At 59.4% G+C, this 13,355-nt stretch overlaps 2 protein-coding genes across 2 annotated transcripts in view; one reads left to right on the top strand and one right to left on the bottom strand.

Annotated features, from left to right (window-relative positions):
* The window catches only part of HSF1 (heat shock transcription factor 1), a 68,273-nt gene extending 66,097 nt beyond the window's left edge, over positions 1-2,176 (bottom strand). Inside the window, exon 1 of the mRNA XM_065627376.1 lies at positions 1,844-2,176. Coding sequence (XP_065483448.1) covers positions 1,844-1,972 — 129 coding nt within the window. The 5' untranslated portion in view covers positions 1,973-2,176. The remainder of the gene's footprint in view (positions 1-1,843) is intronic.
* Positions 2,177-2,493: 317 nt separating this feature from the next.
* The window catches only part of BOP1 (BOP1 ribosomal biogenesis factor), a 67,131-nt gene continuing 56,269 nt past the window's right edge, over positions 2,494-13,355 (top strand). The window contains exons 1-2 of the mRNA XM_065629170.1: positions 2,494-2,584; positions 2,762-2,926. Of these exons, the coding sequence (XP_065485242.1) occupies positions 2,576-2,584; positions 2,762-2,926 (174 nt within the window). The 5' untranslated portion in view covers positions 2,494-2,575. The remainder of the gene's footprint in view (positions 2,585-2,761; positions 2,927-13,355) is intronic.

Genomic DNA, 13,355 nt, shown 5'->3' with positions numbered 1-13,355 from the left:
CTATTACTGAAGGAAATCAAAAGAAAGGAATGAAACACAGTAAGCTGAGAATAACCAACTACTGATTACCTGAGTCAGCTTGAGGAGAATCAATGACTTTGTTTCTGTATCACAGTGTGTATTACAAAAAAAGAGTGAGAGAACCACTCGGGGCAAGCCCCAATCTATGACATTCTACGATTCAACCTTTCCTGGGGTTTTCCATCTTCCACTGACTCCTAGAACAAGGAACAGCTCAGATGCCCGACACAGTCGTTCCGCTCAGCAGAATCCTGCTGCTGAGGCGAAGATCATCAGGATCTGGGACTTAACAATGAATTTAAGAGTTGCATCCATCCAGGTCATGCTCCCTGAGCTCTCGCCAAGATTTACCCACCTACCAACAGTCTGAAGGAGTTAAGAAAAAATTAAAAATCTACTTATCAGACTGGCAAAGTTGCTTTGGAATAAAGTTTAGATCCAGGCTGAATCTCCTCACGCACAGTGGCCCGCAGCAAACACGCAGAAATAAAGGTGGTTTACCGCTCTGTGAACAACACGGGATCTTGCATGTTTAGCACAAGAACATGAGTCTGGACGGTGACTGGGACACAACCAGACCCAAAACCAGCGCAGGTATCTCTCTGTGCACCCTCAGCCCCACAGCAGGGCCCCTATCACCCCGGGGGACAGCACAGCCCGGGGTGAGCACGTCACAAACCAAAACGTCCCGATGAGCAAGAAACCCAAAGGCGAGGGGGAGGAAACTGCAGCGAGGGGCGGACAGGAGCTCCTGGACCGGCCTCGCCACCAGCACCTCCTCCCGCTCCTGCAGAAACCTCTTGGGCAAGAAGGAATGTAGAACTGTAGGGAACCTTCTGCACCTGCCAACAGAAGCAAAGCGTCTATTCCTGTTTGCAAAAGTGGCTGATTTGCACGAGACGCTAATTCCACGGATATTCCTGTGCATTCCCTATGGTGCAGCCGTTCGCCCCGGCCCCTAAACGCCACTTCTCAGGCTGTTTCAGCGACACAAAAAAACGAACGCAAACTCCTCAAACCCCTGGCGTGAAATCTTTGTTTGCTCCAGCGCCGGGTGATGACTTGCAGAGCGAAGAGCGACGAGATATCTGCAGCTGCCAGGTCGTCCGCTCATCACTGCCGCCAAAACCAGATAAGCAGCAGCTCCAGCTGAAGCGCAGGGTTACAAAGCAACTTCCTCGAGGTGTTTATGCTTTTATTTTGGTCCTTATCTTTCACGTTTTATTATCCTGAGCGAGCTGCGCTGTCTTAGCTCCTGCAGCCCGCCTGAACTCAAACCTCGGTACGACAAATTTTCCACTCTTACCCCGCAGAATCGTAGAATCATTTCAGTTATCAGAGACCCTCAGGATCATCGAGTGCAACGTCAAGGTAACCGGCACTAAGCTGTGTCGCTGAGAACATCACCCGAATGCCTTTTAAACCCCCCCAGGGATGGCAACTCCACCACTGCCCTGGGCAGCCCATTCCAACGCCCCACAGCCCTTCGGGGATGAAATCACACCCAAAATCCAACCTCAGCCACCCCTGGCGCAACTCGAGGCCGTTTCCTCTGGTCCTGGTGCTTGTTCCTGGGGAGCAGAGCCCGACCCCCCCCCTGGCTCCAAGCTCCTTTCAGGCAGGTCAGAGATCAGAAGGTCTCCCCTCAGCTCCTGTTCTCCAGGATGAACCCCCCCACCCAGGGCTGTGTTGTGACAACGGGCAAAGCTACGGAAACGCCTGGGCCGAGGCACCGGGGCCCGGGCACCCGGCAGCGGGCGTTCGCCCGCTGCCGGGTGCCCGGGCCCCGGTGCCTCGGCCGCTTGTCCTCCCCGGGACTCACCGGGCTCCAGCAGATGAGCGAGTCGGTGTCGGGATCCTCCACCAGCGTCCAGAGCTTGGTGAGGAACGCGGGGACGTTGCTACCGCCGGGGCCGCCCCCCCCTCCCGCCGCCGCGCCAGGCCCGTCCATGGCGCTGAGGCCTCAGGGGCCGGCGGCCGCCGCCCCGCACCCCCGCGAAAGCCGCCGCCAAGGTGCGTGTCGGGGCTGGGCGGGCGGGGAGGGGTTCAGAGGCGGCGCCGGGGGGTGCGGCGGGGCCGGGCCGCTGCCTGCGCACTGACCCGCCCGGGGCCCAGCATGGCCGCCGCCATCTTGGGCCGCCTCTGAGGCGAGCCCCCCCCCTGCGCGGGCCGCCGGGCGCATGCGCGGCTCCGCCCCCTCCCTCCCCGCTCGCCGGGGACACGCCCACTCCTCCTTCCCCGGGGGATGCGCATGCGCGTCCTCGGGGGGCCGGGAGGGAATCCCGCCCTGCGCATGCGCACACTCAGAGACTCCCTCCGCCTCCTGCCCCGCCCGGGAGGGAATCCCGTCTGGCGCATGCGCAGTTTGGCACAAGAGCCGGCTGCGTCCTGCGCACGTGCTCCGCGCGCCTGCGCAGTGCGCCGGCATCCACCCCGCGCCTCCCTTTGGCGCATGCGCAGCGCGCCGACGGCCGCCCCGGTGCCCGGTTGTGCGCATGCGCGCGGTGCAGTGCTGCTTGTGGGGCCGGCGCACGCGGGGCCGCGAGCCGGGGCCATGGAGCAGGTCGGGGCGCGTGGGGGGGTGGTTGCCATGGCGACGGGCGGTGCTGAGGGGGCGGCGGGGCCCGGGCCCGGTGAGGCCGCGGACGCGCCGGGGGAGCCCGGGCCGGGCCGGGCGGCCCCTCGGTGAGCGGGACCCGCCGCCCTGGCCGCCCCCTGACGCCGTGCCGTTCCCTTCCAGGCGCGTCCCGGCGGGGAGAGCGCGGAGGAGCTGACGGACAGCGGGGAGAGCGTCTACTCGGGGCTGGAGGACTCGGGCAGCGGCAGCAGCTCGGCGGGGGAGGACTCGGACTCGGACTCGGACGCGGAGGACGGGCCCGGCGGCAGCTCCCCCCCCCGGACACACGTAAGGGCCGCGCGGCCTCGCTCCAGCGCGGGGGGACAGAGACCGCTCCGGGAATATGGTGTCCGGTTCTGGGCCCCTCAGCTCCAGGACAGGGAACTGCTGGAGAGAGTCCAGCGCAGCCACCAAGATGCTGCAGGGAGTGGAGCATCTCCCGTGTGAGGAAAGGCTGAGGAGCTGGGGCTCTGAGCTGGGGAAGAGGAGACTGAGGGCTGACTCATTCATGGGGATCAATATGGAAAGGGGCAGTGTCAGGAGGATGGAGCCAGGCTCTTCTGGGTGACAACCAGTGACAGGACAAGGGGCAATGGGTGCAAACTGGAACACACGAGGTTCCACTTGAATATGAGAAGAAACTTGTTCCCGGTGAGGGTGCCAGAGCCTGGCCCAGGCTGCCCAGGGAGGTTGTGGAGTCTCCTTCTCTGCAGACATTCCAACCCGCCTGGACACCTTCTGTGTAACCTCAGCTGGGTGTTCCTGCTCCGGCGGGGGGTTGCACTGGGTGAGATTTCGAGGTCCCTTCCAACCCCTGATATCCTGGGACTCTGTGACGGGGTGGGAGGGACAAGCGGCTCCAATGGGCCCATCCCACCCCCCGGCCCATGGTCTGGGACCCTCCTTCCAAACTAAAGGCATATGGGGGTAAATCCGTGCTGGCCCAGTGCAGTCTATTCCCTGCTCCAGCTTGTGCGGGGAGGAGGAGGAGCAACCGGGGGGAGGAAGCGCCCGGTGTCACAACCACAGAGTGGTGGGGGGTGCAAGGGGCCTCTGGAGGTGCCTCCCCGTTCATTGTGGAGAAAAAGCAAAATCAAACCTGTGTGCGTCAACCACAGCGAAACGCCTGTGAAGAGAAGTCTCGTTTATAGAATCATAGAATCGTTTTGGTTGGAAGAGACCCTCAGGATCATCAAGTCCAACCATAACCCAACCCATATCCCTAGAGCTCTTAAGTATCTAGATTGTTCATTTGGAGCTGGGTTTTTTTCAGCAGGGGCTTGGGCTGGGTTGGTGTGAGGAATCGGAGCTGCAGGTTGAGTCGAGAGGCCCCAGAGCTGCTGGGAAGGTTCACACATCTGAGTGTCCGTGTTCTGTCTGCCGGGAGTCGGGGATGTCTGACCGTGCAGGGTCAGTGAGGGGGAGCCCAGACCTGTCCAGAGACGGGGGACGCTTCTGTTTCCTGCCTCTAGATGGGCATTTGGTGATGAGACGCAGCGTAGAGACCCGCTTGGTAACAGAAAAGCAACTTCTGTGCCACTTTGGGCTTATAGAGGCTGTATTAGTAGTGAAGCTTCTCTCACAGGTGCTACATTTGTAAAAAACATTAGAACGATGTAGTCTCCCTCTGGTTTCAGAAGGTACAGGCGCAAAATTGATGGAACAATTCACACTTGAACTTTTCTTGAATTCTGGGGGCAGTTCTGGGCCCCTCATGCCAAGAAAGGCCTTGAGGTACTGGAGCGAGTTGAGAGAAGGGAATGGAGCTGCTGACGGGCTGGAGAAGGAGGTTGAAGTTGGATCTGGGGAACAATTTCTTCCCCAAAGGGCTGTGGGGCATTGGAACAGGCTGCCCAGGGCAGTGCTGGAGTCACCATCCCTGGAGGGGTTGGACAGACGGACATGAGGTTCTCAGGAACATGGGGCAGTGCCGGGGGTGGGTTATGGTTGGACTCTGTGACCTTGAGGGGCTTTTCCAACCACAACTATTCTCTGATTCTATGATTGATGTGGAGATCCCTGGTATGTCGGGCACAGCAGCCTCCTGTTCTCTCGGTCACACCCCAAGCTTGGGAAGAGAAAGTGCCTTGTTATGATCCTGGCTCTCAGGTCTGTGTGTTTATTTATTTGTTTGGACGATGGGTAGAAGCTTTACCAAGATCTGGAGTAGAAACTTAGTAGAAAGTCCCTCTAGTAACCTGCTCAGGGGTTTCCTTGTGGTGCCCGGGGCTGTTCAGCACCAGCCCCGTCAGGGTTGGCTCCATCCACAGCCGCTCGTTCCCACTCAGACGCTGTCATCGTTGTGCTTCAACATCTACACACGAATCCACAGCATGTGCCAGACCCAGTGGCTCATCCCGCCCAGAAATCACTCTGCGGATGTGAGGCTTTGCTTTTGTTCTGGTTTGTGTTTCAGAACAATGGGTCCCTGAGACTGTTCGGGTGTTTCAGCAGGTTGTGGGGGCTGTTTTCTGCGGCGTTGGCTCTCAGCTCTGTGGCCGTGTGAGCAGTAGGACAGTTGCTAAAGGCAGGACTAACTGCCAGTGCATAACTGTGCCCTTGTGGCCAGGAAGGGCAATGGGACCTGGGGGGATTAGAAGGGGGGTGGTCAGTAGGTCAGAGAGGTTCTCCTGCCCCTCTGCTCTGCCCTGGGGAGACCTCATCTGGAATATTGTGTCCAGTTGTGGGCCCCTCAGCTCCAGCAGGACAGGGAACTGCTGGAGAGAGTCCAGCGCAGCCACCAAGATGCTGGAGGGAGTGGAGCATCTCCCGTGTGAGGAAAGGCTGAGGAGCTGGGGCTCTGAGCTGGGGAAGAGGAGACTGAGGGCTGACTCATTCATGGGGATCAATATGGAAAGGGGGAGTGTCAGGAGGATGGAGCCAGGCTCTTCTGGGTGACAGCCAGTGACAGGACAAGGGGCAATGGGTGCAAACTGGAACACAGGAGGTTCCACTTAAATTTGAGAAGAAACTTGTTCCCGGTGAGGGTGCCGGAGCCTGGCCCAGGCTGCCCAGGGAGGTTGTGGAGTCTCCTTCTCTGCAGACATTCCAACCCGCCTGGACACCTTCTGTGTAACCTCAGCTGGGTGTTCCTGCTCCGGCGGGGGGTTGCACTGGGTGAGCTTCCGAGGTCCCTTCCAACCCCTGACATTCCGGGATTCTGTGATTTTGCATCTGTCTGAGAGCTGGGGCTGGTTCTGTGCCCCCACTCAACCCGATTCCTTCAGCCTTTTACTCAGTATCTGAGTGTGCGATGCCGTCGGTCTCTAAGACAGTATCTGCGGGTACTGGGATCCATCACTGTCTCATTGCAGCCCAGGTGAAGCTGGATGCAACGCTCCCTGCTCTGCACCGGGATGTCAGGCGCTTTGTGCACGTCACACAGCCTAGAAAAGCTGCAGCAGCGAGAGTGGAGGCCGAGGAGGTTGATCTGAACCCCATTGCTGTGCTACACGTCCCTGCTCTGTCCTCGCTGTGGCTCTGGGCAGGGAGAGCCTGTTGGTTTTGTAGCAACGTCTCGGTGAGGTTGGATTCCCAGTTCTCTTGGCCTTTGCTGTGCAGGGGGATGGGAGCCGGTGCCGTTCCTGCCGCGCTGGGCTGACGGGAGGAATTACCGGGCTCAGAGCGAGCAGGGAACGTTAGAGAGGGCGCAGAGCCTTGTGGGGGTTTCCTCTTGTGGGGGAACCCTGAAAGGCTTTCCCAGAGGGAGAACGCATCAAACACGCCAAACTTGGCCAGAAACATGTTTACTTGTTGTTTCTGTTGGGACAAAATGAGCGCTCGGTGCAAGGGCGTTGCCTTCCCAGTGTGGAGTTTACCAGAAGTTTGGTTTGTTCACACCTTTTTCTTCTCCGGAGTCGTGCAGGGACGTCAACCTGCTCTCCGTGCCTCTGTCCCTTTGATTTGCAGCACCACAAAACACTTTCTGAGGGAGCTGTGGACTCCGCGTCGTGACCCGCAGCTCGGTTTCCTTCTGCTTCCTCGCAGGGCTTTGCGTAGCGCCGTAAGTAAACGGGCTGAAAGCTGCTGCGTTATAGTGTTAGAAGCTTCAGCAGCTCAGGCACCTTTCAGCGGCTCGATGATTTGACATCGCATGCGATTTCGAATTTTACGTGGCGTCGAAACCGCTGGGGGACTTTGGGGGAGCCGAGGTGAATTCCTCAGTAAGAATTTTGTGGGAGCGTCCTGAGCCTTTGCAGGGCCATCGCTCTGCCCCGCGTCCCGCTTTTGCTCTTGGCTTTGTAGCTGCATTTGCTGCTTCGTGGGGGGAAACTGGAGAAGAAAATGGAGCTGCGAGAGGAATAAATGCTTCTGCTGAGAAGATATTTTACTTGCTGGCCCAGGAGGGCTGTTTATTTCCCTTGGGTTGATACGTGTAATTCTGAGTGAGATTTCCCCAGTTCCAGTCTCTTAATTGCAGACTCTTAAAACCTTTGATTTCTGTTCATCAGCTCTACAGGGGGCAAATTTGCTTGGTTTACTAGGATTTAGTTATGAAACCTTGTTAAAAAGCAAGCTAAAATTTTACTTGGCTTGGTTGTGATGGCAAAACCCACTGGGGGGATTATTGTTGCGTTTATGAGGAGGACGAGAGGAAACGGCCTCAAGTTGCGCCAGGGGAGGTTGAGGTTGGATCTGGGGAACAATTTCTTCCCCAAAGGGCTATGGGGCATTGGAACAGGCTGCCCAGGGCAGTGCTGGAGTCACCATCCCTGGAGGGGTTGGACAGACGGACATGAGGTTCTCAGGGACAGGGGTAGTGCCAGGGGTGGGTTGTGGTTGGACCTGGAGATCTTGAGGGGCTTTTCCAACCTCACCGATTCTCTGATTCTATGATCAATCAGAGATCAGAGGATCTGTGGCTGCATCGAAGGGCTTGTCGCACGTCGGAGCCGCTGTGGGCGCGATGGGTGAGAACCGGAGCCCTGCGGTGAGTTGTGAGCTCCCGTGTCCGTGCCGCGGTTTCCTCTGCCGTGGGACCTGCCCACGAGACCTCGCGCTCACTTGAGCTGTTGTTTGTGATACAAGCTTGTGCGAGCTCTTCTGCTCTTCATGCCGTGGCCTCGACCCTGCCCCAAGCACCCACTTTTTTATAAAAAATGTGCTTAGTTCCCTGTGCTCCGTAAGAGTGGCTTAGCCAAGGTGATGTGCAGACCCTCAACGCTCTTCAGGTGCCACCAAAGGAGTTTTTTGTTCTGGCAGAGCAGAACTCTCAGATTCTTAGTTACAGGAAGAAAAAGCCTCCAAAAATAAGCCCGGCCCCTGAGTGTCCTTGAGGTTAATCCAGGGCTTGGGCTGCTCCTTGGGATCTCCTGCGAGTGACAGGCCCTGCAAGGGAGGTGAGGACGCTGTGCCCTAAAATACTGCGGGGACACCTTGCGGGGTTGACCCTGCTGAGAGAGGGGACAGTTTGACTTGCGGCTCTGGCAGCAGCCTCGTCACAAGGGGGCTCATCCTGCTCCTTCGCAGGGGTTTAGCACTTCCCTGAAAGTTTACAGTCAGTTTTTAGATGCTTCTGTTTTTGTTTGGTGGGCTGGTGATTTTGGCACGTGCGGGAGTGTTGCTGAGTGCTGCTTTGTAGCCCGGCTGTGAACAGGTCTCTGAAGAGCAGGAGCTCAGAGGCCACTCTCATCTGTCTGTGTTTAGCTTCTTCTGACAGATTTAATTGATTTTTAGCCCTAAGCTTAAAATATATTGCAGATGACGCGGCGTTCGTTTCCAGTACAGCGCGGCGCTGTCGAGGACGTGATGTGTAGGTGCCAAAAGCCGCCGCCAGCCGCGATGCGGAGCTGTCGTGATGAAGTGTGGCGGTGACAGCCCCCAGTTCTTCTGCTCCTTGCAGCTGGGTAGTAAAGCGCAAACACAGCGCGTCCCTGGCAGCCTCTCCGAGCCGTGTTTTCACGTCGGGCTGACCAGCTTTGCAGTCAGCAGCTTCTCAGAGAGCTGCCAGCGTGAGGTGTTTCCCATCTGCAGCCTTGTCCGCTCCTTCTGCTTCTGCTGCAGCTCCGAAGATGCGTCCGTGAGCCAGGTCACCTCGTCGGCGTGACCAAGACCCGTCCCTCCCCCTGCCGAGGTCGTTTCCCTTCCGCGCGTTGGATCATCTCCCCGGGGGGTGCGTCGGGAGCCGGTGCACGGGGAGCAGCAAGGGGAGGGTGAAGATCACACTTGTGTCAGCGACAGTGTGGCCAGCAGGACTGGGGAAGCGATTGCGCCACTGCACTCAGCACGGGGGAGGCCAAACCGTGAATCCTGGGGGCAGATCTGGGCCCCTTGCGCCAAGAAAGGCCTTGAGGTGCTGGAGCGAGTTGAGAGAAGGGAACGGAGCTGGGGAAGGGGCTGGAGCACAAGTGTGACGGGAGCGGCTGAGGGAGCTGGGGGTTCAGCTGGAGAACAGGAGCTGAGGGGAGACCTTCTGATCTCTGACCTGCCTGAAAGGAGCTTGGAGCCAGGGGGGTCGGGCTCTGCTCCCCAGGAACAAGCGCCAGGACCAGAGGAAACGGCCTCAAGTTGCGCCAGGGGAGGTTGAGGTTGGATCTGGGGAACAATTTCTTCCCCAAAGGGCTGTGGGGCATTGGAACAGGCTGCCCAGGGCAGTGGTGGAGTCACCATCCCTGGAGGGGTTGGACAGATGGACATGAGGTTCTCAGGGACAGGGGGTAATGCCAGGGGTGGGTTATGGTTGGACTCGATGACCTTGAGGGGCTTTTCCAACCAAAACGGTTCTGTGATTCTTTCTCTGGGCTGGTCTTAGTCTTTGCTGCTCCGTCCATGGAAGCAGCAGCTCTAGCAAAGGAGAAACCTTTAGCTACAGGGAGTGTTACTGCTTGTTGAACGCTTTGGTGTTGGAAATACTCGCCAGGGGTTTGGATCCCAGTTCGCGACTGTCGTGTTGAGAAGTAACAGGGAGACTGACGGCTCCGGAGACGGTGAAACATGCGGGTTTGGAACGTGTTAGTCTGTGCAGAACTCGGGCTGGCGGGATGACAGGTGCCTCTGCAGAGCCGTGCCGCTCCTCGCCGTCCTGGTGCCATCTGTGGTTCTCTCCAAGAAGACGCTACTAGAGAGTTGGAATGCAAGAAGTCTTGTCTTTGGGGCTTCAAAAACCTCGCGGAGGAGCAAAGTCAGCCTCTCAAGGACAGGAGAGAGAGAGGAACTGAGCTGTGAGCCGGCGCTGGCATCTCAGCCCGTGCAGAAGTGTGAAGATGATGTGAGCAGCGAAGTGCTGAGCTGAGCTGAGCTGTCCCGAGCTGAGCTGAGCTGTCCCGAGCTGAGCTGAGCTGTGCTGTGCTGTCCCAAGCTGTCCCGAGCTGAGCTGTGCTGTCCGGAGCTGAGCTGTGCTGTCCCAAGCTGAGCTGTGCTGAGCTGTCCCGAGCTGAGCTGAGCTGTGCTGAGCTGAGCTGTCCCGAGCTGTCCCGAGCTGTGCTGAGCTGTGCTGTCCCGAGCTGTGCTGAGCTGTGCTGTCCCGAGCTGAGCTGTGCTGAGCTGTCCCGAGCTGTCCCGAGCTGTGCTGAGCTGAGCTGTGCTGTCCGGAACTGAGCTGTCCCGAGCTGAGCTGAGCTGAGCTGTCCCGAGCTGAGCTGAGCTGAGCTGTCCGGAACTGAGCTGAGCTGTCCCGAGCTGAGCTGTCCCGAGCTGAGCTGAGCTGAGCTGTCCCGAGCTGAGCTGAGCTGAGCTGTCCGGAACTGAGCTGAGCTGTCCCGAGCTGAGCTGAGCTGAGCTGTCCGGAACTGAGCTGAGCTGTCCCGAGCTGAGCTGAGCTGAGCTGTCCGGAACTGAGCTGAGCTGTCCCGAGCTGAGCTGTCCCGAGCTGAGCTGAGCTGAGCTGTCCCGAGCTGAGCTGAGCTGAGCTGTCCGGAACTGAGCTGAGCTGTCCCGAGCTGAGCTGTCCCGAGCTGAGCTGAGCTGTCCCGAGCTGAGCTGTCCCGAGCTGAGCTGAGCTGAGCTGTCCCGAGCTGAGCTGAGCTGAGCTGTCCTGAGCTGAGCTGAGCTGTCCCGAGCTGAGCTGAGCTGAGCTGTCCCGAGCTGAGCTGAGCTGTGCTGTCCGGAACTGAGCTGAGCTGTCCCGAGCTGAGCTGTCCTGAGCTGAGCTGTCCCGAGCTGAGCTGAGCTGAGCTGTCCCGAGCTGAGCTGAGCTGTGCTGTCCCGAGCTGAGCTGAGCTGTGCTGTCCCGAGCTGAGCTGAGCTGTGCTGTCCCGAGCTGAGCTGAGCTGTGCTGTCCCGAGCTGAGCTGTGCTGTCCCGAGCTGAGCTGAGCTGTGCTGTCCCGAGCTGAGCTGTGCTGTCCCGAGCTGTGCTGAGCTGTGCTGTCCCGAGCTGAGCTGTCCCGAGCTGAGCTGTGCTGTCCCGAGCTGAGCTGAGCTGTCCCGAGCTGAGCTGAGCTGTGCTGTCCCGAGCTGTGCTGAGCTGTGCTGTCCCGAGCTGTGCTGAGCTGTGCTGTCCCGAGCTGAGCTGAGCTGTCCCGAGCTGAGCTGAGCTGTGCTGTCCCGAGCTGAGCTGAGCTGTCCCGAGCTGTGCTGAGCTGTGCTGTCCCGAGCTGAGCTGAGCTGTGCTGTCCCGAGCTGAGCTGAGCTGAGCTGTCCCGAGCTGAGCTGAGCTGAGCTGTCCTGAGCTGAGCTGAGCTGTCCCGAGCTGAGCTGAGCTGAGCTGTCCCGAGCTGAGCTGAGCTGTGCTGTCCGGAACTGAGCTGAGCTGTCCCGAGCTGAGCTGAGCTGAGCTGTCCCGAGCTGAGCTGAGCTGTGCTGTCCCGAGCTGAGCTGTGCTGTCCCGAGCTGTGCTGAGCTGTGCTGTCCCGAGCTGAGCTGAGCTGAGCTGTCCCGAGCTGAGCTGAGCTGAGCTGTCCCGAGCTGAGCTGAGCTGTCCCGAGCTGAGCTGAGCTGTGCTGTCCCGAGCTGTGCTGAGCTGTGCTGTCCCGAGCTGAGCTGAGCTGAGCTGTCCCGAGCTGAGCTGAGCTGTGCTGTCCCGAGCTGAGCTGAGCTGAGCTGTCCCGAGCTGAGCTGAGCTGTGCTGTCCCGAGCTGAGCTGTCCCGAGCTGTCCCGAGCTGTGCTGTCCCGAGCTGAGCTGAGCTGTGCTGTCCCGAGCTGAGCTGAGCTGTGCTGTCCCGAGCTGAGCTGTGCTGTCCCGAGCTGAGCTGTGCTGTCCCGAGCTGAGCTGAGCTGTGCTGTCCCGAGCTGAGCTGAGCTGTCCCGAGCTGAGCTGAGTTGTGCTGTCCCGAGCTGAGCTGAGCTGAGCTGTCCCGAGCTGAGCTGAGCTGAGCTGTCCCGAGCTGAGCTGTGCTGTCCCGAGCTGAGCTGAGCTGTCCCGAGCTGAGCTGAGCTGTGCTGTCCCGAGCTGTGCTGAGCTGTGCTGTCCCGAGCTGAGCTGTGCTGTCCCGAGCTGAGCTGTGCTGTCCCGAGCTGAGCTGAGCTGAGCTGTCCCGAGCTGAGCTGAGCTGTGCTGTCCCGAGCTGAGCTGAGTTGTGCTGTCCCGAGCTGAGCTGAGCTGAGCTGTCCCGAGCTGAGCTGAGCTGTGCTGTCCCGAGCTGTGCTGAGCTGAGCTGTCCCGAGCTGAGCTGAGTTGTGCTGTCCCGAGCTGAGCTGAGCTGTGCTGTCCCGAGCTGAGCTGAGCTGTGCTGTCCCGAGCTGTGCTGAGCTGTGCTGTCCCGAGCTGAGCTGAGTTGTGCTGTCCCGAGCTGTGCTGAGCTGTGCTGTCCCGAGCTGTGCTGAGCTGTGCTGTCCCGAGCTGAGCTGAGCTGTGCTGTCCCGAGCTGAGCTGAGCTGTGCTGTCCCGAGCTGAGCTGAGCTGTGCTGTCCCGAGCTGAGCTGAGCTGTGCTGTCCCGAGCTGAGCTGAGCTGTGCTGTCCCGAGCTGAGCTGAGCTGTGCTGTCCCGAGCTGAGCTGAGCTGTGCTGTCCCGAGCTGAGCTGTGCTGTCCCGAGCTGAGCTGAGCTGAGCTGTCCCGAGCTGTGCTGAGCTGTGCTGTCCCGAGCTGAGCTGAGCTGTGCTGTCCTGGCCCCACAGGGGTCCTGCAGCAGGAAGGGCCCGCGCTCCCCCCGCCTGTCAGCACATCGCACAGCCCTGTGCTCAGTGCCTCTCGAGCTCGCGGGGCTGTGTAAATATTAGGCTGTCCTTGTCGGATTAGATTTCCTCTTAATGACTTCCAGCGTTCTGACAAGCTGGGCTTTCTTCCTTGGCAGCCCCGGTGCTGAGCTGAGCCGTCCGGCTGCTCTCCGAGGCCCCGGGGAGAAGCCGGTGGCTGCGGTTGGAGCCAGGCTGAAACGTTTATTTGCTGGTTTTATAATCCAGGAAGCCCCTTCAGCGTTGGAGAATCCCTGCTGTGGCACCCAGCGCCTGAAACGGGTGCAGGCATCGCATCGGGGGCACCGCCAGTGCTTAACGCTTCCCTTTCCGTAGGGATGGCATCCAGACAGCGTGTCTCGTCCTGTCCCTGCAGATGCACAGATCACATCAGGGATTGTGTCCCATCCTGTCCCTGCAGATGCACAGATCACACCAGAGATCGTGTCCTGTCCCTGCAGATGCACGGATCACACCAGAGATCGTGTCCCGTCCCGTCCCTGCAGATGCACAGATCACACCAGAGATCGTGTCCCGTCCTGTCCCTGCAGATGCACAGATCACACCAGAGATCATGTCCCGTCCCTGCAGATGCACAGATCACACCAGAGATTGTGTCCCGTCCTGTCCCTTCAGCTCGGAGTGTCCTCACAGTGCTCAGGCCTG

Source organism: Caloenas nicobarica, chromosome 2 (genome assembly GCF_036013445.1).
Source record: "Caloenas nicobarica isolate bCalNic1 chromosome 2, bCalNic1.hap1, whole genome shotgun sequence".
Lineage (NCBI taxonomy): Eukaryota > Metazoa > Chordata > Aves > Columbiformes > Columbidae > Caloenas > Caloenas nicobarica.
This window is presented reverse-complemented; position numbering and strand designations above follow the sequence as displayed.